Source organism: Struthio camelus, chromosome 24, assembly GCF_040807025.1.
Source record: "Struthio camelus isolate bStrCam1 chromosome 24, bStrCam1.hap1, whole genome shotgun sequence".
Taxonomy (NCBI): Eukaryota; Metazoa; Chordata; class Aves; order Struthioniformes; family Struthionidae; genus Struthio; species Struthio camelus.
Window position 1 is genome coordinate 6281939 of NC_090965.1, and position 22500 is coordinate 6304438.

The 22500-nt window shown below is 48.1% G+C and overlaps 2 protein-coding genes across 5 annotated transcripts; both read right to left on the minus strand.

Annotated features, from left to right (window-relative positions):
• Positions 1-5118, minus strand: PGC (progastricsin). Of its 4 annotated transcripts, none has more exons than XM_068918248.1 (12): positions 5041-5118; positions 4725-4805; positions 4499-4581; positions 3479-3591; positions 3002-3152; positions 2344-2461; positions 2044-2162; positions 1513-1712; positions 1235-1357; positions 1010-1154; positions 744-842; positions 1-443 (listed from the first exon to the last, which is right to left on the minus strand). In XM_068918248.1, exons 5-12 carry the CDS (start codon positions 3125-3127, stop codon positions 291-293), a joined length of 1083 nt encoding a protein of 360 aa, XP_068774349.1. In that variant the 5' UTR covers positions 3128-3152; positions 3479-3591; positions 4499-4581; positions 4725-4805; positions 5041-5118; the 3' UTR covers positions 1-290. The 4 variants fall into 4 exon arrangements, with proteins under 4 accessions (XP_068774349.1, XP_068774352.1, XP_068774350.1 ...); XM_068918249.1 differs by having other exon boundaries at positions 97-443; positions 4688-4805; XM_068918250.1 differs by lacking the exon at positions 4725-4805 and having other exon boundaries at positions 97-443; positions 5041-5110.
• A 1834-nt stretch (positions 5119-6952) lies between these two features.
• Positions 6953-22465, minus strand: LOC104146457 (uncharacterized). The gene is given in 20 exon segments (XM_068917858.1): positions 6953-7105; positions 7290-7388; positions 7678-7829; positions 8095-8216; positions 8379-8578; positions 8971-9113; positions 9779-9887; positions 10467-10550; positions 10552-10621; positions 10976-11053; positions 13665-13906; positions 15156-15305; positions 15514-15612; positions 15905-16052; positions 16365-16484; positions 16753-16952; positions 17377-17495; positions 17665-17782; positions 18390-18543; positions 19096-22465. Coding segments are annotated over 20 exon segments (2733 nt in total). The 5' UTR covers positions 19269-22465.
• Between the last annotated feature and the right edge of the window lie 35 nt (positions 22466-22500).

The following is a 22500-nucleotide window of genomic DNA, read 5'->3' on the forward strand; positions in this document are numbered from 1 at the left end:
GAAGTCAAACTTAGTTGTATTTTTATTAAGAATAGCCATGCCAGATCTTCGCTCAGCTGCTTCCAAACAAGACAAAAGGCAGCTAGAGTCACAGCCCTTTATTCACTACAGATGATCTGGAGACTACTGAGTATTATACACCGGTCCAAAGGAGGATAAGGTTGTGTCTCACATGCACTGGAGAGCCGCAACCTCTCCATTCAAATTAAACAGGATTCCTCAGAGACCAGGAAGAAGGAGCAGTTGCCGGGAGGAGGGAAGGCTTTCTGTGCGGGCGACACTTGGCACCCCTAGGCTGATAGGGCAAAGCCAACTCTGTTGTTGGCCATGTCAAAGATGGAATAATACTGCCGGAGGAAGACGTTGCCGAGGATCCAGAGCGGTTGGCCACTGTCGGAAGACACGTAAGTGCTCTCAACCCCAATGGTGCAGATGCCGTTGTTCTGTCAGTGGGAAAGGAGCAAAGACTATTTCAGTGCCAGTGAGGAGCATGGGGTATTGCCTGCACCTTGAAGAATCAGCAGGAGCTTCACAGTTGCTTTGGCTAGGAGCAGGATTAGACCCCCCTTGCAGTCATGTGCAAAGTACGTGAATGCACCGTGACCTGGCTCTCCGGGAAATGCAACACTCACAGGGAGCTGGGGAAGAAGCCTCCACGTTTGCGAAGAAATTCTGACTTTCTCCCGGGCCAAACTGCCCTATGGTGGCAAACGCTGGCCATGAATAGCAGAAACAATACCTACATTTAATACGTAGACAGATGGAGGCAGCGGTAACTGGGCTCCACTGATGGCAAAGTAGAGGGTGGGCATGTTCTGGATGTTGTTGCAGTCAACGACAAACTGCAAAAGAAGAGAAGAGGGGGAAAGGGATTAGGTCAAACCTTCACCTCCATCGGAAACCTCCATCCGAACCCACAAAGCTTGGCGTTACCATCTCGTTGTGCCCTCGTCCTGTGGCATCAGCCCCTGCAAATCCTTCATGTACGCAGCGTATGCTTCCCACCTACCCCATAGTTACTCTCCTGTGCACCCAGAGCCTGCAGGAAAGCTGGCATGTATTGTGCTGGGACGGTGAGCTGGAACGTCCTGGTGTCCACGATGCCGTGACAGCCCTGGCTGCACCAGCCCGTGGTTGACTGCCCGATGGAGAACCTAGAGACCAGCAGACAAGGCATCAGAAAAGACTAACCCGTGCTCCAGGGCCACCTCTGGGCAGCTGGTGTTGCACTTACTCCTCAATACCGATCTTCCAGTAAGCTTCCTGGACCACCGGTGCCCATAAAACCTCCCCTGAGTACAGCTGGGTGTCAATGCCTCTGAGGATGACCTCCCCTCCGTAATTATAGGTCGGGTTACTGGAAAGACACAAAGTTAAATCAGAGACCAGGCAGGCTACTAAGCAGAAAGCAGTGTAACATGCAGGTGTGTGGGAACAATGTGTAGACAGAAAGTGAATGAATAAAAGGATGGATACAGGCCTCTGTCTATGTGAGAGAGTCAAAGATCTCACCGGGAGTAATAGAAACTGAAGATAGGTTCAGAAAGCTGATTCTGCTGCAGCATGTTCTGCATCAGGGTGTTGTAACCACTGATCGCAACACCTGGGTAAGCCATGCCCAAAATCCCGTCAAAGTCCAGGTAGTAACAGGGTCTGCTGGGCTCATCCTGGCTCAGACCAAACTCCTGGTTCGTGACAACAATGTTCTGGATCTAGAGGCGATGGAAACAAGCAGGGAGGTGTTGGCATTTTGGACTGACCTTGATAACACTATCCCAGAGGGGTGCTGGGAACAGCAGGAGTGGCCAGGAAGTTGATACTGCACTGATAATCCTGAGCTTTTCCTGACCACAGGCATAGCATGCTGCCATGCCATAAACTCCACCTGGAATATTCAGACACTAATATGTAAAATAAGGTAATTTGAGTAGTCCCCCCTCCCTAATTTCTTAACTTAATTGCAGACAAACTTGCAGCAACAATCAGTTCTTACCCTAATTGCAGTAACCTGTTTCCTGTGACGACACATCAAAAGTCACTTACTGTCACGGTGTCGTAACCCAACACCACGGACAGGTCACCAAAACCATAGGTCAGGGTGTAGGTGGCACCAATGTTGGAGAAGGTCAGTGACTGGCTGGGGTCAAACCTGGCGTGGGCGACTGCATGGAGAGAAAGTGACAGCACCCAGGTCAGGTCAATGACTCGTGGTGCAGCATCTCTTTCTGCATGTGGGCGGAAACTGGCAGCGAGGGGCTTCCTGGGAAAGGGAGTTGACCCAAAACAGCCCAGGTGGTCATCTGTGCTGGTGAGAAGTTGCACCCCCCTGGCAGGGATGCTCACCGCAGGCCGGCATCTGGCAGTACGTGGACGGCACCCAGAGGTCGGCGGAGCCAGTGTCAAAGAGCACCCGGAAGCTCTGCGGAGGGGTCCCAATGCTGATCTCCCCAAAGTAGAAGGACTGTGGATGAGAGCAAGGGCAGGTGTCTGTTTGGGCTGGTTTTCTAAATGAGGTTTTTCAGCTCTCTACCCTCTGCTAGCTGAGAAAGCTAAACATCTAAGGTGCTGTAGAAGTGCTCTTAATCCCTGCAGGCATCCTAGGGATGCAGCTAAAGCACAGCAAAGTGCCATGACATGCCTACAGTTAATTAAAAAGTCAGTAGCAACGCCAGGAAGAGTACCCCGAGTCTGTGGCACTCAGATTCGTCCTATAACCACCAAACTCAGCTTTTTCTGAAAAGACAAACAAAATCAGGATAATAACTTGCTTACTTTATGCCTTCTGATCATCCAAAATCATCCAGACCTTGAAGCCAGGATATAAAGGACTGCAAAATTAATACCCCTTTTCAACAGCATCCTATTGACTGGCAGCCAAGGAGAGGGAGAAACTCCCGTGAGGCTTGCAAAGCTGGCCGAGAGGCTGGTTTAGGAAGCAAGGAAGGATGGAAGGATCCACAAAATGCTGAAGCCAGGGAAGGAAGGGAGCTCTGGCACTTACATCCAGGTAGTTTGTTAGCGGTTCATAAGCCACAGCATTACTGAGCTGATACTTCCTGCCCAGGTCACCCTTGAGGTGCTTCAGGAAATCCTCCAGCACTCCCTCCTCTGCCATTGCCTCCCGCATGGATCTGCCCTTCCGTAGGGGGATCCTGCACGGGACGGAGAGAGCAGCCGGATGCTGAGCACCCCGCAAGCGTGCGGGGCTCCCTGCGCTGGGTCCTTGCAGCCAGCACGGCCCGTTGGGGTGCTCGCCGGCACTGCTGCATGCTTCGGCTGACCGGCACGCTCCCCCGGATCCGGGACACCCACCTCACCGCCCCCTCCACAACAAACGGCAGCCAGCACAAGCCACCTCATGGCTCTGGTTTCTCCTGCGCACAGCGTGAGGTCTCCAGCAGCACCTATATATACACCCGGAGAGCAGTGCCCGGTCCCGTGCCTCCCGATGCCCAATTTGCTGTATCGCTGCACTCACCCAGCGTCAACATTTTCTGTGGGTTTTATCTCTGGAGTCTGCCTTCTTAACAGGGCATTTGAACGCCAGCAGAACAGCTAGCACCTCCGATACCAAGAGCGAATGGTCAAGATCTGATAAGAAGCAAAATTCTGTTGTTATCCAAATGTTAAAGTGTTTTCTTCTCAGCACTACTTCGGTCTTGCCAGGAAACAAAGGCAAAAGCTGCCCTTTATATCAAATGGAAACTTGTGATACCGGTGTCCCTCTTTTGACCTAGCCAGGTAGCTGGAATTCAAGGAGGATACGCCATGGGCCTGCAGTATTTCCTCCCGGGAACCAGCACCTAGCCCCCAAAATCTCCCTCTTTCTCCTTCTCTTTCCATTCTGGCATTTGTCCTTTCGTCTTTCTGCCCTCACACTGCCTTATGGCTCTGCTACCACCTTCCTGCGAAGCTGAGATGGGTCTAGAAACTGCACAGTAGAGCAACGCTGAAGGACATAACAGACAGGCCCATCACCTGCCCAGCAGCAAGGGCTGGGACTTGCGTCTAACCAGCTCCACTCCACCACTTCCAGAAGACAAAGACTCCTTGATTCCCTGCAGTTTATGATCAGCGCCAGAGTTAAGCCAAAGGATGCACAGGTCGTACGTCGGGTGCATTGGAAATGCAGCAGTGTGTCCCATATGCTTTGTGCGGCACCGGCCACATCCAAGCAAGAGAAATGCTGGGCAGTGCGAGCTTAGATATTCGTTTGTTGTGGACTTTACTCATGGGAGACCATTTCCTCCTCATGGGAAGGTGCTCTAACAACTGGACATCCCTGCTGGGTTACCGCAGGCCCATCCTGGCATCTGGTACCGAAGCAGAAAAGGAAATCTATTTCCCCTCCCCAGGCCCACGTTATCAACATGGACCAGCTTCGAGACTAAGCACTTGGTCTCTCCACTCCCAGGTTAACCTGGCAAGAGCCATGTCCAGGCTCACAAACACGCTCACCCCAGGAAACAAGGTACAACCCAGGCCAGCACAGCTCTACCTGGGGTCTGACAGGAGCAATGCGATGTCCTTCTGTCTTTGGCCGTAGGAGCCCTTAGAGCCACTGAGATTTGCCTGTCCCCGCTGCAAGCAGTAATGTGAAAGAGAGAGTAGTGAGAGGAGGGCGGGGACCCTGGGAAAGCCTTGCTGCTCATGTTCAAGTAGTTGGTCATTGGCATGTAAACGACACTGTGGCGTTGGACTGGTCCTTCCAGCCTGGGTTGAACCTGTGGCGGCTCAGGAAATCCTCCAGCACTCTCTCCTCCTCCTCCGTTTCTCCTGTGCGTTTGTCTTTCCTCAGATGGCTTCTGCAAGGAGCAAAGACGAGCAGGGAAACGCAATGACCTTCATGCTTCCCCTATTTGGACCCAGCCACCATGGCTGCTGGCCCCCGTGCCCCTCACTGCTCCCACGTCTGGGCAGAAGCACTCACGGCTCTCCTGCACCCAGCAAGGCCCTTTCGAGATGAGTTGCGCAAAGCTTTGCCGAGCGCTTCAGCGACGCAGGGTCTCTGTGTGGTCCTGCCCACCAAGCCCACCTCACCTGCCCCTCCGAGAAGCAAGACAAGTCACTCCATGGGCGCTCTTCTTTCCAGCACCCAGCTCCTGTACGCAATGCCCTGGGTGCCCCACAGGAGTAGCTTGAGCTCTCTGAAACCTGCACATTTTATACAGGAGGAGAAATGCCCTTCCTGCTATCTGCGTCTATCTAATCTCTGTATCACTGCACTCAGCTTGCGTCAATATTTTGACACAAGCACAGAGGAGTTTGTGTCCTTTCTCTGGTGAAACTGCAGAGCTATTAATATATCTGCTAATGAGTTCCAATGATAAAGAGCTTCTAAGAAACAAGTTTGGATCCCGGGAAAGAGAGGTGTTATCCGAGCTTCCACTTACCAGGGTGTTTGCTGTTGACTGCAGAAGATGTTCACTCCTCCCAGGTGCCAAGGGCCACAGACTGCAATTTATGATACTCTAGTTATTTTTTCACCTGAGTGGATAGAACTCGCTTCGGTATTTAGGGGTCATTTGGATGTCATGGCTAACCTAATCTGGCCTCACATTTGACTCTGATGTAATCACAGGACTTTGTTAAATCTTATCCATCTGCAAGGAAGATTAATCGGTTCTTCCAGGTATCCCTCAGCAGGTTTCCCAATGCCCAGTAAGAGGGACAGAGGCAAGGGACCAGACCTGTTTCTGGGGCTCTGCATTTTTATCCTCAACTGATCAGACTGACCAGTCTGGCCCTGCAAGTACCAGTAGCAGCAAGAGACAGGACAGCATGTCCCCATGGTGGCTTCAAGGTCACCACAAACTGCAAGCAAAGCAATCTCCACTGCCACGGGCTAACCCTATATTTGCCTGATTAGGTCCTGATAAGCATCTCTTCAAATTGACTTAGCAGAGCCTATCAACAAGTGGCGACTGGGGGCAAGAAGTTGCATCGCTCCCATTAATAGACATGCAGAGCATTCTTCAGTGTCGCAGCTGCACCAGCGTTTGACAGTACAGAGCAGCACTGGCTTTTTGAGGCATCCTGATGCTTGGCATCTGTTGGGGAACTCGTGCCCCAAAGCTGTGAAGAAGAGCGCCTAGAGCTGTGCAATGGCTACACAGTTGGCATTTAAGACCAATCCCGATGACCTTGTGGTATCCCTGTCTCCCACACTGCAACCCACATGGTGTTTCTTACTTGCAAAGCAGAGCCCTTACAGGAATCAGGCTCCGGACACCCTGTCCGTCCTTCTGTCCTTACGGACAGGAGGACAGGAATGGTAGTGCAGCTGAGGCCAAGGGAAGGGAATTTGAGGGACAGCAGGTGGCTGATTTTCAAGGCACAAAGTCTGCAGCCCCCAGATGAGTCCCAAAAGCCTTGCAGAGGGGACAGAGCATTCTCCACTGCCATTTTCAAGCACTGCCAAGCATGCATTAGATGCATGCACTAAAGATAAAGTGCCAAGCATGCACTGAAGACAAAGGCTGCGACTCAGTCCCATGGCCTTTAGGGGTTGACAATATGTCATATCACTTTGCAGGAAATGTAAATAAATTGACTTTAGATTTGCACCAGACCAGGGGCAGATTCCCTGCTGTTTCCCCATGCTGAGTTCATGGAAATCTGCCCAGAAGTTTATAATGGCACTTACCTTGCTGCAGCGCCCTGGTGAAAGAGCAGTTAAGAGACACACAAGCCATCAATCTGTGCTCAGTCATCACTCAACAAACTCAGGAGAAGGCCAGAGACAATATGGGACACCTCAGTTTATTTGCAACAATAGAGGATGAGGACACTTTTACACGAAAACCCCAGAGAGACAGGGAGGCTATACAGGCACATAAGGAAGGAGATGATCTGCTGATAGAAACCCCATAGGACTCTGTCAATGCTCACTAGGGTATATGCGGCCAGGAGGACGACTGAATTTTTTCTGTTCAGATGCTCCTCCATTCCTCTACGCTGATGGGGCAAAGCCAACGCGGTTGTTAGCCGTGTCAAAGACAGAATAATATTGCTTGAGGAAGACGTCACCCAGGATCCAGAGCAGCTGCCCATTCTGCGACGGCAGGTATGCGGCCTCAGTCCCAACAGTACAGTAGCCATTGTCCTGTGAGGGGAAAATAAAGGGAGTGAGGTGTTAGATCCCAAAGATAGGCCAGGACCCTGTCAGGTGGATTGTGTTTGGCAGGGAGTTGCTTGTATGCAGGGGGAAAGCATCACTGTTTGCTCAGAAACACTAGGTCCTTTCTGGCCCCTTAAGAATCAGATGAAGCTGCTCAGATAACACATACATTGATGATGTAGGCAGAGGGGTACAGTGGGAACTGAGCTCCGTTGATGATGAAGGTGATGGTGGGCAGGTTCTGGACCTCATTGCAGTTAACTGCATACTGTGGAGAGAGGGTGAGGAGGAGATTATGGCTATATCAGCACAGAGAGAACAGCATTGACTAGGAGAGGAGCGTGTTAACTACAAACCCTCCAAACAGGGGCAACACACACTTTATAAAGTTCTGGTAGTGCCGCATCTGCATGTCCCTCCCTTACATGCAAGCAGCCTGCAGCATTATGCTCCTCAGATGCCACATGAGTTTTGCAGGATCTGTTCAAACCCAGGATATCTTGCTTTCTATGCAAGCCTCTGCCCTGCTCCTTTCATTTCTGCAAAGCAACCCCAACACTTAGACCATAACTGGTCTTCTGGGCACCCACAGCCTGAAGGAAGTAATCCATATACTGCTGGGGCACTGCGAGCAAGAACGTCCCAGTGGCCACGATGGCCTGGCAGCCCTGGCTGCACCAGCCTGTCGTTGACTGTCCAATAGCAAATTTAGAAAGAGAAACAGGAGAAGGACATCACTTACAAAAACCCACTGGCAATTACACTTTTCTGAGCTGGATCTAAAAGTCCAGGGAGCTTCTGAAACTCAGTGCATAAACTCCTGCTTTGGGCCATGCCTGCTGCAATAGCGCCCGATTTATATGGAGGACAGCTCTGTAATGCTCTCATTCAAACTCCAGCGCAGCGGGGCTGAGCTGCCCCGGGCGGATCATGCCCATCAAGCTGATGCGTGGGTAGTACGAATGCAACTCACTCATCAATCGCAACCTGCCAGTAAGTCTCCTGGGTCACTGGCACCCACATAATCTCTCCAGACAACAGCTGAGTGTCAACTTCTCTGAGTACGAGCTCTCCCCCATAGTCATAGGTGGGCTGGCTGCAAAAACACAGAGTGAGAGAATCAAGAGATCAGTGCCATATGCATGGGTTAGCGAGGGACAAATTCACAAGGATCCTGCATGGGGACAGTGAGAGGAAGACTGGCGTGCATGGGATGCGCTGAGAGTCTGGCATGTAGGCGTGCACAGGCAGATTTTACTGAGAGAAGTAGAAGCTGAAGATGGGCTGGGTCAGCTGGTTCTGCTGCAGCATGCCCTGCAGAGCGGTGGGCGTTCCTCCCACTGCCAGCAAAGGGTAGGCCATTCCCAGGATCCCGTCAAAACCGGCATAGTAGAAAGGCTGCGTTGGCTCATCCTCACTAAGCCCAAACTCCTGGTTTGTGACTGTAATGCTCTGGATCTGGAGGGAAAGGGAACTCCAACTTCAGCATGTGTTTTCATACAAAACTGGAGCAACGATCAGATGTGATGACCAACGCTCTAAAAGCCCAAATAAAGCACACTGCAAGGTCATAGCTGATGAAAACACTGCCAAGCAGCTGGGGAAATTAGCAGGAATCATGCTGATTAAAACAGTAAAAACCCAGCCGGGTAATTTGAGGTGGCAATAACTACCCTATATTGGTTCTACCTCACTTGGGCCCTGGTTTACCCAAGTCTTGTCTGCACAAGACATGAGATCTGTCCTTAGGCATCCTTCAGGCTCTTTCCGTCACAGTATTCTGGTATCACAGGTTCTAGGGACACAGCTCCCGCAAAGATGTGGGACTGTGCGGGGTAAGGTGTACTTACCGTTAGTGTGTCATAACCCAACAGAAGTGTGAGCGCGCTGCTCCTGTAAGAGAGGGTGTAGGTCTGACCGTTGTCGGTGAAGGTGGAGGACTGGCTGGGGATGAACCTTGCATGATTTGCTGTGTGAGAGAGAAGACAGCAAGCTCCTGGACACGCTCTCTTCTGACCACAGGATGATTTAACCATCAGTGCTGCACTGATAGCCCTGCCAGGATAACGCTTCTAAAGCGACTTCCCAGGGAGGGAACAAGTAGTGAATAACAGAACAGGGTGTTTGTCTGCCTTGCAGTTATTTCTAAGATAGGGTTTTTGCATGTAGTTTTATCTGTCTTTCTCTCTCAAGGGAACAGCTGTTGCGATTATAACCACATTAGCTACCCAGTGTGAGCAAACCCATCAAGTTAAATCCCCATCGCCCCCTTGCAGTCAGTAAGTTATAATCAAATGAGACCTGCTGGAGACTGGGACAATAGCTCCCTGATTGATAGCTTTGTTTGCCACTCAGTCTAGCCATGAAATCTTAAACACAGGCATTGTGATTGTCAACACACTGAGGACACTCACAATGGCCACAGAGTTTTGGACATCTTCATTAACCAACTGCATAAGGAAAGAGGGATCTGACATGTATTTCCCAAGAAAGCACCAGATGGGCACTAGCCAATATGGGGGAGCAGCTATCCCAAGCAGCGTGCAGGATAATTTTGAGTCTGGCACTGTGATTTTCCTTGTCTGATCAGAATATGTTGTGTCTCTCAGGATGTTTTACACAGAACAAGCATCGGCCACTTTCAGCAACTGGAGGTACTCACTGCAGGCCAGTGTCCGGCAATATATGGGAGGCACCCGCCAGTGTCAAAGAGCACCAGGAAGTTCGGCGGAAGGGTCCCAGTGCTGATCTCTCCAAAGTAGGAGGACTGCAGAAAAGAGAGGCTATCTCTGAGGGTGGATCTGTTGGCCCAAGGATCAGGAACAGAACCAGACTTTTGCCTCCCAGCCCCATGCCAGGAGCCTAATCACATTTCACATAGATGCTGGAGAACACCAAGCTGACTCTAACAAATAACAAAGTAGGTGGGAATGGACTGAATGCCAACCATGATTTTTTCTCCCAAATATAGTACTATTAAATACTCCTTTTGTTCATCAGCCTGCATTTGATTTCTTTTCAAATTTCTCAGTGCTCACAAACCAAAACATACAGACCTTTTCCAGGACCAAGAAGATTGTGTCCTGCATTTTGTTGACTTCTTGTGTCCAAAAAACGATCATGTGGTTTAGCCAGGTCGATCTAAGTGATGAGGGTTTCTACAGAAATGTATAGCTTTTCTTAGGCAGCTGACTTGGCTGGGGGAAACTTTTCTAAAGTCTACTGTAGAAGTGTAAAAAAAGAGTGAAAAAAATAAATCTCTCACTCCTGGTGGCCTGTGAGTCAGTAGATTGCTTTAACAGCTGGAAAGAAAGAGGGGAAAGAGAGAAGAACCTGCAATACTTACATCCAGATGGCTGGCCATTGGCTTGTACACAACATAGTCCTCATTGAAGTGATATTTCATGGCTGGATCATATTTAATTTTTTTTCAAGTAGTCCTCCAGCACTCCTGCCTTACTCACTTCCTCCCATATAGACTTGGCTTTCTTCAGCTTGATTCTGCACAGAGCAAAAAAGTTAAAAAAGCAGGGAATCAGTAGAACACGTGGGCCTTTTCAAATTCTCTCTTATTTGGGCTCCCCTGAACCCTGTCACGATGGGCTTCCCTCCACTTGGCCGCTTTGTACTGCTCTGGGCGACTCCCCTCCAAGCAAGGGACACAGCCTGGACTGTGTGGTGTAGCCACGATGATCCATGAAGATACATGAGGTAAGATTCATAAGGAAAGGTGTTAGACTTGGTTAGAGTCCTGGGGAAGCTGTGCAGCACATCCACCATTACACATGCAGCTGGTCTCTATTATCTAAATTCTTCTCACATTTATTCCTGCAGCATATGCTCCAGGAAACCCACCTCACAAGCCCCTCTGAGAGCTGGAGGCACACCAGGGCCAGGATGAGCCACTTCATGGTTCAGTTGTTGCCCAGGGGTCTTTACACACAGTCTCAGAGGCTGCAGCAGGCTGCTCTGAAGTCTCCTGCCTAGACTCCCAGATTTTACAGCTGGGAAGCAGTGACTCACTCCCTTATCTGCTGACCTCCATTTTCCATTACTATCACCTATGTCCCCAGCGTCAACAACTTCTTTGTGTTTTGGTCCATGAGGAGTTTGAGAAGTTTGCGTCCTTAGGGGACATTAAGATGAGAAGAGAGCAACTCATGTCTTTGATAGCAAGAACAAAGTACTAACATCTGATAATAGGAAAATTCTTATCGCAGCAAAGAGAGGAGTTATCAAAATGTCAACATGGTGCAGCATTATCTATTTCTTCAAAACCTGTTCAGTCTTTCCCAAAACAAAAGAACTCATTGCTCCTTGCAAGCTATGGAAATGCATTGCACTTTTGTCTCCTTTCCAGCCAACCAGTTAGACCAACTTCCTGTCTATGAAGATGTTCTAGTGTGAAGGAGAAATAGCTATTGGAGTTAAAGTTTTTCAAAGACATGCTGCTTTCCTCACTAGAGTACATTGCAAAGAGCTGTAGATGGCTTTTCTGCTCCCAGTCCCAGGGGCTCGGCAAACCAGTGCTTTGCCGAAGAGGTTTATTCTCCTGCAGTTTCCAGCACAGTTCTATCTTCTTGTCTTTTTTTCTCCACTTCTTCATCAGCTTTACAGTCCGCTATCCCAGCGCAAAGTATCCTTTCCTTCAAGTATGGCTAGTTTCCATATTCTATACAGCTAGATCCTGCCTCTGCTTTCACGTAACTATGTTGGACAGAAATCACATATTTTTCTACTAGTTTTTTTAACTTTGTGGAGCAATTAATCTCCTTTTTGTCCTGTGTTAAAAGTCAGGTGTTTTGCCTACCTGCATCAGATGAACCCCCCCCGCCAAAAGAAAGATTTCTAGCACTGGTGAGCATGCTGCAGTATCTCATATACTGAGTCCTGCTGTCCTTCACATCGGCACATAAAGACAGCAAAATTGTTTGTTTTTCTTCTGTGGAAAAAAAAGAGAACTACAAACACTGAGACTTCCCAAACTGCCAACAAACACAGCAAACATACCAAAACATTTGCAGTTGTAACCTGAACTTTTTCCAGTAATAGGAAAACTGGGGGAGACATTTTCCATTTTCCTCAAAACATTTTGTATAAACCCATAGTTACAGAAATTCCTACAGGAATGTAGCCTGTAGTATGTTACTGAGTGACACAGGGATGCTGTTCATGGGCAACCTGTTCCCTTAGTGTCTTCATTGCCTCTGGATCCAGGGCTTTGGCACAGCATCACAAGCAGTGCCCTGCTCCATGCAAAGCTCAGACCAGGATGGACAACAGCCACTCCTGGCCAGGGGGCTCAGCAAAATTTGGGTTTCCACTGAGACCATGGGAGCTGCCGAGTGCTCAGCGCTTTTGGAAACCTGCCCAGAAGTGCATAACAGGCAGCTTAACTCGATGTTTTATACCCATTTAGCAATTGTTGAGGGATAATCAGGTTGTAAATCCCACAGCTAAATAACTGCTCTCCATCTCTGCTCAACGAGCTCTGAAGGCAGTTTGACACACAGCCATTTAATCAGCGGCAATAGCTTTGGAGAGTGCTGATTGCCCCGCACATGCTGATGGCAGGCTAAGGAGGGACCTAAGGTCCATTGAGAACGAAATGAGCCATCTGGGGAAACACAGCACAAAGTCATCAGGGTGCGATGCCACAGATACTGGGCCAGGAGAAGTTTGTCTGGCTCTCCAGGCAGGTGGGGACAAGCCAATATTATCTGGGATCCAGTCAGGCCTGGGAAGAGGAGCAGCCTTTGTGCTAAAGCCTTCTTTGGAGGAGCATATTGCAGCTGAGCTCAAGGCAGAAACTCTGGTCTCTGCCTCATCTGCGTGATATTTCTGGACATTCACCCTGCAGCATGTTCTCCAGGACACCCCCATAAGTTGAGGCAGAGCCTGGCCAAGACAAGCTCCTGTTTGAGAGTTGATTCCTCTGCAACTAACTCCCATACGTGGCGCCCCAGTAACCTTCTCAGACCTCGTTTAAGCCTCCAATCTGAGCAGCTTGGTTTTTCCACAAGGAAAAAGCCTATTCTCCATTATGTACTGATAGCCCAGTGTCACTATCGCTGTGCTCATCTAGTGTCAATGCTTTGCACACGTTTTATTCCCAGAGGAGCAGTGGGGAGTATGTGTCCTTTGCTGGATATTGAGACTATAATAAGGCAATTATCTTGTTTGCTAGAAGGATTGATAGAAAGATCAACTTATTAAGATCAGATAAAAGGGAAATGCTGGCTGAAAGCAAAGAGCAGTTATCAAAACGTCAATATACTGAGTGTTATCTGCAGGTCCCCACAGGGACTCCGGCTTGCCAAAAGACAAAGGAATAAGGTGCCCTCTACAGCACACGGAAACACATTCTGCTTTCGTTGCTTTTTGACCCAAAAATTAAACAGCATTTATATGTTGAGTCATTTAGTTTAAAGGAGAATCAGGGATTTACAGTTTCTGACATCAAAAATCTCGCAGCCTTGAGCAGAGCAGGACTCAGCTAACTTATTCCTCCCCTGAGCTCCAAGCCCCTTTGAGCAGCGCTCACCTAAACAGATCTCTAATGCAAGACTTCTCCTCAGGGCCAAAGCTCTGGTAATTTCCCTTTCTTTGCTTATAGCTCTGGTAATTTCCCTTTCTTTGCTTATAGCTTTCTTCCCTGTGTTGGTTTAATGCTTTCATCTCGCACGCAAACATGTTCCAGTTCAGGGAATCCTGTTTCCCCTGCTCACCAGATGACAGCAGACCCTCTTTGCATCCCCTGGCCAACTCCTCCACCTCTCCTGAGAGCTGTGCCAAAACAGTAAACAAGATGAGCCATGAGCAGCAGCTTTCCTTACCATCTTGAGGGCTTAAACCATCAACTTTCAACACAAGCCAAGAAATCCTGTTAAACCAACAGACCAAACTGCCTCTGAAGAGGCGGATATTCTACAAAATTCTCATCTCCCCAAACCCATTACCCCTCACAGACCATTTCACAGGATTAGGGATGGGATCTAAAGGAAAATGAGGCCTCCAGCCTCCCCCATAACCCCAGGACTTCTCCTGCCTGCAGACACCACTGATCAGTGCAGGCTTGGGAGAAAAGCCTTTTCACAAGAGACTGCAAACACTCTTAACTCCTCCTAGTCTACTGTAGTCGCTGCTCTACTGATGGCAAGCCCATAGAGAAGTGATTGGTCCCAATGCCAGGGCAACTTACCACCCTAATTCCTGGACCTTAGCCGCAGTCACAAGGTATTGCTATTTATCTCAACGAATGGTAGCATATAACTTAAACACGAATGTGGGACTGCCAGTAGCTTCCCCTGGTCATTAGTCAAAGCTTGTTGCTCTTGCAAGCAACATGTCAGCTAAAACCTTCTCTGAAAGTGCCAAATCCCATCTTGCAGTTAGTGAGCAGAAATCTGAGTTAACCCAATTTTCCGTGGCCTGTAACTCCCCTTGCACGTGCTGGGAGACATGCAGATGGAGGGGGGCAAGAGTTATCAGGCCCATGGAAAGAGGAGAGGGGTGAAGTTAGTAAGCGTTTCAAGCCTGAGACATTCCTTTGTATAATACGTGGCCAGTTTCTGTGTGTCTTTTAGCTAAAAAACATCCCTGTGCTTAGCTTAACTTTAAGTTTGCTCCTGCTTAGAATAGGCTACTTGCAGTAAGTCTGGTTGTGACATCTGCTTTTATCCCCTGTTTTGCTGAGCATGTTTCAGAGAGGAAACATGTTGGAGTTTTTCCTGTTCTATTTTGTACCAAAAAAAACCCCAAAAATAAAAACAAAAAACCCTCCACACATTAAGAAAAAAAACATATTCACTTTTTCTTATTTTTAAAGTGTTTTTATTTCTTTGTAGTTGCTTTTGGAAAGAAACCCATACTTTCATCACATAGATTTCACAGGAGAGAGGCTGCTAACTTTGCAGACATGGATGAGGGGAAGAGACTCCACCAGATGCTTTGACACACAGAGGCACGAGGAGCTGCAGCGTTGGGCAAGGGGAAGCAGCAACATGGTCAGCATGGGAGCTGGTTCTGCTTATGCAGCAGCAGCAAAGCCCACTTGGTTGTTGCCCAGGTCATAGATCGAGTAGTAAGACCTCAGGAAGACGTCCCCAAGAATCCACAGGGGCTGCCCATTCTGGGACGCCAGGTAGGTAGATTCAATCCCAACGGCACAGTAGCCGCTGTTGCTCTGTTGAGCAGAAATAACTGTTAGGAAGCTCCAGCTCCAGAGCTCTGACTATCACCCACCCAACACCAGGTGTGGGTTACACTGGCATAGCTGTGGCCAGTGCACCCACACCAAGTCGGCAGTGCTCCCTTAGCTGGAGAGCTCTCATGCAAGGCAGATGCCATGGAGAGAGGCACACAGGAGCCAGATGGGCCATGAGATGACATACCTGGAGCATGTAGGCAGAGGGAGGCAAGGGGAAGCTGGCGCCGCTGATGATGAACGTGAGGGTGGGCATGCTCTCGATGTTGCTGCAGCTAGCCACGTACTAGAGAAAGAGTAAGCCACAGCTAGTTTATATATGGTGCAATTGGTACAGGCACAGCTCAGTATTTCCCAGGACACCAGTGACAGGCTCCCAGAGGAAGCTGTGACCCAGGAATAGAACCAGGAATGCAGATATCCAAATTTTATATGCTCATTTCTCATGCCCATTAGGGCAAAACCTAGAAGACTTCCCATGTCCCTCCAATCCAACTACTGAACGGCATCTGCCTGCCCCAGATGACAGACACATCTCCCTTTTCTATTTCTTCTTTCGTCCAGCCTGGTCTCCTTACCTGGCCATTGCCATCAGCTTGAGCTCCAATGTACTGCATCAGCTCAGAAAAGATCTGCTGAGGAGCAGTGAGGAGGGAGGTTCCTGTATCGACAATTCCCTGGCAGCCCTGGCTACACCAGCTGCTGGTCTGTCCACCAATAGCGAAACTACAAAAAGAGAGAACAAGCTGCTAGTAAAACATGCTCAGCTCTGCTGCAGCATGAACGAAGGACAGGGGCACTGTGTATGAGGAATGCCTGAATGCTTCCTCCAACATCTGCACCTTAAAAAGGGTGAGTTCCTATGGCTACACATAGGCAGAGCCAAGACTAGACCCCAGAGCTCAAATTGTCTAAGATGTGAAGTCTCTGAATCATGGCCCAGAGCCACTGGACCTGACATTAAAGTTCCTGTTGTAGCCACAGGTCTAAGTATAGCTAAAGCTGGTACAGAGGAAACAGGAGAAAGTCCCATTTTACCCTTCAATCCCGATCTGCCAGTAGGTAGTCTCAGTGACGGGAGTCCAGGTGATTTGGCCTGTGTACAGGCTGGAGTCAACACCTCCGAAGACAAGCTCACCCCCTTGGCTGCCCTCCTGCCTGCAAGAAAAAAGCATAAGCAAAACACCTGGTTATTTGCAGTGATCGACAGCCTCCAACACCAGCCTACTGGAAGGATATGCAGACTAGTAAACTGAAGAGGGATGAGTAAACACTGAACGAACAGGAGAGCAGGACTGAAGTGTAAATTGCCAGGTTCTCCTGAAGATACTGGAGATTCATGAGGTTTGCAGTAAAAGGGAATAGTCTTGGGAAGCGCAAAGGCAACATAAGGTAGAAAGAAAAAGGGGAAGAGGCACATCCTTACCCACTCAGGTAGAAGCTGAAGATGGGGGCATCCAGCAGGTTTTCCTGCAGCAAGCCCTGCATCACAGTGTTGGCACCCCCAGCAGAAATGGAAGGGTAGGCCAGACCCAGGATGCCGTCAAATGGAGCATACACAAAGCTGGTGCCAGGCTCAGTCTCACTCAGGCCAAACTCCTGGTTTGCGACGGAAAGGCTCTGGATCTAGGGCACGAAAGAAAGCAGGCACAGCTTTTTGAGTGCAGCACAGGGCATCAGTACCCAAGGACAAACAGCGGGTTTGTCCAGGCTATATACCGGGAGCACTAAGCTGAAGCAAGTGCCTGCCTGACCAAAGAAGGGCTTTGCCATCCGACTACTATGCCTGAAAGCCATAGCCTGTACCACATATGTGAAATAAGCGACTTGGTGTTACAGCTGGGCAATAGAGCTCCCCCTTTTGCTCACAAGGGAGCATTTTATGTTTCCAGAACTGAACAACCCAGGTTTTTCCAGGTACTTGCTCTGTACATGCATTTCACAAGCCACGGGATGTGGGCAGGCGGCCTTGCTCAGTGCACTGCTGCTGACCAAAATGCAGAGCGAAGCCAGAGGCGCCCCTTCCTCCCCCAGCTGAAGTATCACTTACCGTAACAGTGTCGTAGCCCAAAATCCCAGCGAGGCTGCCAGTTCCATACTGTATGGAGAAGTACTGATCCTGAGTTGAAAACGTGGAAGACTCGCTAGGGTTGAATACATTGTGGTTGGCTAAATTGGAAAAGCAAAACAGAAGAGCGTGAACTTTCAGTTCATACAAATGAATGTTGCAGACTCACGGTGAGACGGGGAGGCTCTGATCAGAGACCGTCTTCAGTGCAACAACAGAGAAAATTAGAGCCTGATTTGCCATCATCCTCCCTGCACAGGAGTTACTTACTGCAGGCCTCACTCTGGCAGTATGTCGATGGCACCCACAGGTTGGAGGAGCCAGTGTCGAAGAGCACCAAGAAGTCCTGGGGGGGTGTCCCGATGCTGATCTGCCCATAGTAGGACATCTGGAGGAAAGGGGACACGTTTTATCAATCCCACGTTACTCTTTGGCCAACAGCACTGCTAGGTGCTTGTGCTACTTCTCAGCCCATGCAACTGCCAGCATTACGAGATTGTGGGTTCCCAATGACGGCTCATGGGGCGGGAGGGATTGCCAGTTCTCTCTCTTCTCTAATAATTAGACGTTCTTGCTCTAGGAGATTCAATGAAAATAGCAATGCAAGTTTTGCCTGGTGCACAGAAGTTGCTCTCCGCTTGGGTCCTCTAACCAAGAAAAGCAATTGGTGGGAGCCAGAATGGCACAGGCATGTCTGAAGCAGCTGTGTTTATGAACTGCTCACAAGCATGCTCGTTCTTCTCACAATGCTGCACGAGCTGGTTTCAGAGTATTTCCAAAACAGAGAATACAGCACACAGCTGAACAGCTCCCATTCATGTTAAAATAAATATTCCTCTTTTTCTACGCAACTATAAGAACTGCTCCTGAAATAAACAGCCGAGCTCAAAGTCTGACGTGTAACTTCCCAAATCTCTCTCTCTATTCCTACTCCATTCCTCTCATCTCTACACTTACTTTTCCACCCTTATTTTTAGCAGCCAGTGGATACTCACATCCATGTTGTTAGACAGGGGCTCATAGGCAGTAGCAAAGTTATTGAAGAATTTGTAGGCAGGGTCATAGTGGCGGCGTTTCTCCAGGTATTTGTGGAGCACACCCTTCTCCTTCATTGTTTCCCTTATGGACTTGCCTTTCTTCAAAGGAATTCTGCATGCATGCACGCAATGAGCAAAAAGTCATCAAATCAGCGTATTATCAAGTGGCTCTTCACTTCCCATCAGACCCTCTAATTTTGACTCCTCCTATTACTTTTCTCTCCTCTTTCAGTTCCTCCCCTGCCTGATTATACTCCTGTAGGCAGATTTTCCAGTGTGTTGATTTGCACTGACGCGGGTGTCTCTGGAGTAGTACGGTCTAGTCTGGCCACTGGAAAAGTCCTGTGCTTTGGATCCCGATCCTTTCAACTAATGCAAAATGAGTTTGACCTCAGGCCTACCATGGCCACGACCCTTATTAGTGTGACCTTTTTGCAATACAATAAGCAGCATCAAGGAAAGCCAAGAGTAAGTGAAAGACGGTGAGAAATTGCTCAGGATTAACGTGAGAACCATGACCGTTTCCTAAAGACTAAGCCATAATACTAAGCACTGGCCCAGGACAAAACCTAAGACTCCCAACACACACACTACATCGCTGCTCTTCTGACTCACCACCACATCGCAAACAACTAAAATGCTCATGCGGTTATTCCATGCTTACCTCAACAACCCCTCAGAGAGGTGGAGGCAGGCCAGGGTGAGGATCAGCCACTTCATGATGATCTCTTGCTGGCAGTTTCCAAAGAGACCTCCAGTCACCCTGCTTCGTCCTGGATCCCACGCTGATGCCAGAGCTCTACAACTCCTCCTTATATACCCAAAGATGGTCTTCATCTCCCTGCATCACTGCACACTCACATGCCTGAAGTTTATCAACGCATCCATAACATTTACATGAAATGTTTACCCTACAGTGCTAAGGACTATCAAGAAAACTCCAGGTCAAATACAAATACAAATGCTGTTCAATTTTCAAGCTACTCCTTGAACAAAGAAGTTCATGAAAATGACTTGATAAGAGTAACCCAAACCCACAGGAGTGAAGTTCACTACCAACCAACTTCTTTTGATTTGATAGGGGTATCTCAAAAGACAAATAAAAGAAAATTTTCATTGTGTTTTCCTGAGATAGGATGGAAAGAATAACATGGGTTATCATTGGTTGTACAATTTCTTCTGTTTCCATTCCAGTTCTTATCTCTAGCATTTTGGAAAGTCACGGAACGACCCTGAAGGAAAGAAACACATGGGCTTGGGTTGGAAGATGCTATACACAAAGGCATGCTTGCTTAGAAAGACACAGATGGCCCTATTAGCTGTTCTTAAACTGACTCCTGCTGGGGAAAGAGTTTTCAGGGGGGATTTTTATAAGCCCAGGAACTAAACTGTGCATGCTATCAAATAATTAGCCCTCATTTACTGTAGAGTTTTTAAAAAAAGCAAAGCAATTCTTTGCACAGAGCTATTGGCAGAGAACCTATGTAAAGGCCCCTGCGCCTGGAGTGGATCAGCACAAGCCAGCGAGAGTGAAACCGCATCTTGTTCAACACTGGTTTTACGAGTTAAAGCACCTCATTCCCACCAGCCCCCAAATTCCACCCCCTCCAAAATATTGTCGTAAGTTCCTCACGGTGGAAACACCACAGCTTAAAGGATGGGTACTCCAGAGAGCATTAATACTCTTATTACATTTCACCTCTGTTTATCAAGTGCCAAGGAAACTTCAAGTTTTCTCATCTACACTCTTGTAGTCAACCATTAGCAACGTCTCTGCCATGAAAGAGTCAATGATTTCAGAGTCTCAGCTCCTGTATCACACAGGTCAGAGACTCATCAAAACCTTTCTGCACCAAGTTCAATTTCCAGTTCAAACAAGCAGCATGTAGAATTATCCTGCAAAGATATACCATGAGCAATCAGCCATGAGAGAGGGAAGGATGCCTGTTTGTGCACACATGCCCGTTTCTTTTTCATTGTTTTTTTAAATCTACTGCACTATTTTTTTTATAGTTTTTCCTGTTAGCAAAATCAGACTGAATTGCTTCCTTTCTGGTTTCCTCTCCTTCAAAGAGTACTTTCTTTAGACTGTTGTCATAAATAACTAAAAGACACTCCACCCTCACATCTACCCGCATCTGTGGGAGCAGACAGAGGTGCTGGGGGTGATGGAGAAGTAATACAGTTGCACAGAGCTGTCCACACAATCTGCCCTCTCCTCCCTTCCTGTCTCAGGGACCTCAAGCAGTTCAGTTTAGAAACACGTCACATGGCAAGTATTCTGTTCTCTGGCTTATTAATCAAAAGGACAAACAATATCTTTTCACTCAAATGTAATCTTATCATCAAGGATCAGAATAAACAGTAGAAACTGATCAGCCCCCTGACCAAAACAAGAGAGGAATGGAAAGAACATGATTAACTGGAGACATTAGGTGACCAAATATTTCCATGCAGACCTAAGTTGTTTTTTCACCGAATGCGTTTCTCACCTTCAAGGTCCAGAAGAGCACAGACAAGGTACCTGGCTGTGCTCAGCCATGATGGGAGATGCACTGTATGCCACCACCTGCAGAAATAATCTATTCTAGTAAAGAAGCCGGTGGAGGACAATGGAAAGAAGCAGGAATCAGGGTGGGCGCAGTACCCAGGGCCCCCGTGCAATGCTTCAAGCATCACACTGGATAAGCAGGAATAATGCAGCCTGACCCAGTACTCTCATTTGGTGAGTGTCTTCACACTCAAAGATCGAAGTCCCTCAGATTTTCCTTTGTGAATAACATAGGCATAATCGTGCCTACCCATTCTGACAGCTAAAGGTACTTAATTAACACTGTCAAGGTTTGCCAGGAACAAAAGGAGGGACAAGATTAAACTAGGGTTTTTGGTGTATGCTTTCCCAATTCCATTTTTTAAGATTATTTTGCGCATGTTTTTGGCTTTGCTTAATGCTGAGCAAAGATCTTAACTAAACCATCTATAGGAACAGATTAGAGATGTTGAACTCAAGTTCAATAGTATCTGTCTTGTTTCCTTCTTGAAGTTCAAGCTCCTGAAATAAAGACAGCCTCAGCGTTGCTTTAAAAACAGTTCTAATACCTAGGTTTATTTGCAAAAAATCAAAAACATGAGCACTGAAGGCTCAAACAGCAGAAGTCAGGTGGAAAACTCCCAACTTTTAAAATTAGAGGTCATAATGTTTACGATACTTTTTGAAAGAAAGAGAAAGGAACCTGATGCAACTTTGAATGGTTAGTCCTGGTTGTGTACAGCACAGGTTATGCAGGAGTTATACACAGGTCTGACCTGCTCTGGTTCAGTTCACAGTTGATAAGATGTTCAAATGCTAAAAATTTACAAAGTGATAGCTGGAAACAAAATAAGCTGGCCCTGCAAGTCAACCCTCCTCCATGCCCTTATTAGACTGTCTTTAATGGTGCCTGCTTGACTTGGAACAGCCTCTAAAATCTCATAAATCTCCCTCTGCACACACAAATTCAAGAATTATTTTGCTTGTGTGGCAATGCTCTTCCTGCCTTTTGGGCATCTGTGTGAGCATAACACAGGGAAGATCCTCGCTTTTCCGAGGAGGCAGTCATCATTCGCATTCTGTATTGCGCCTGCTGTTGAGAGACAGCAGAAGAGATCCTCGAGGTAAAATCAGTATTAATGCTTCATTATCACTGAGTTTGAATCCTTTTCAATACACCTAATGCAGCGAGACTAGCCAGACAGAAGAATGCAACCACTGCTCCAGGTAGAACATATAAGGACATAGACTGAGGTATGCCAATTATTCCTCCAGAGAAGAGAGCCCTGGAAAACAAAGGCTGCCAACAGTCCAGACTGAAGTGCTCAAGGACAACTCTTCATGAGGACTCCAGGGGTGGAGCAGCAAAACCTGCTGTGGGCTGGGTTTAAAGAGCGAGAGCTGCATTTGGGACCCAGGATCGAAAGGGGGTAAACTGCAGAATGCAAGATGCACGACTACTGGTCTAGCTATAGAGAGGCCAGGAACCACAGGGCAAGAGACGGCCTATGTAATCCTAACCAGTTCCCTGGAGCTTTC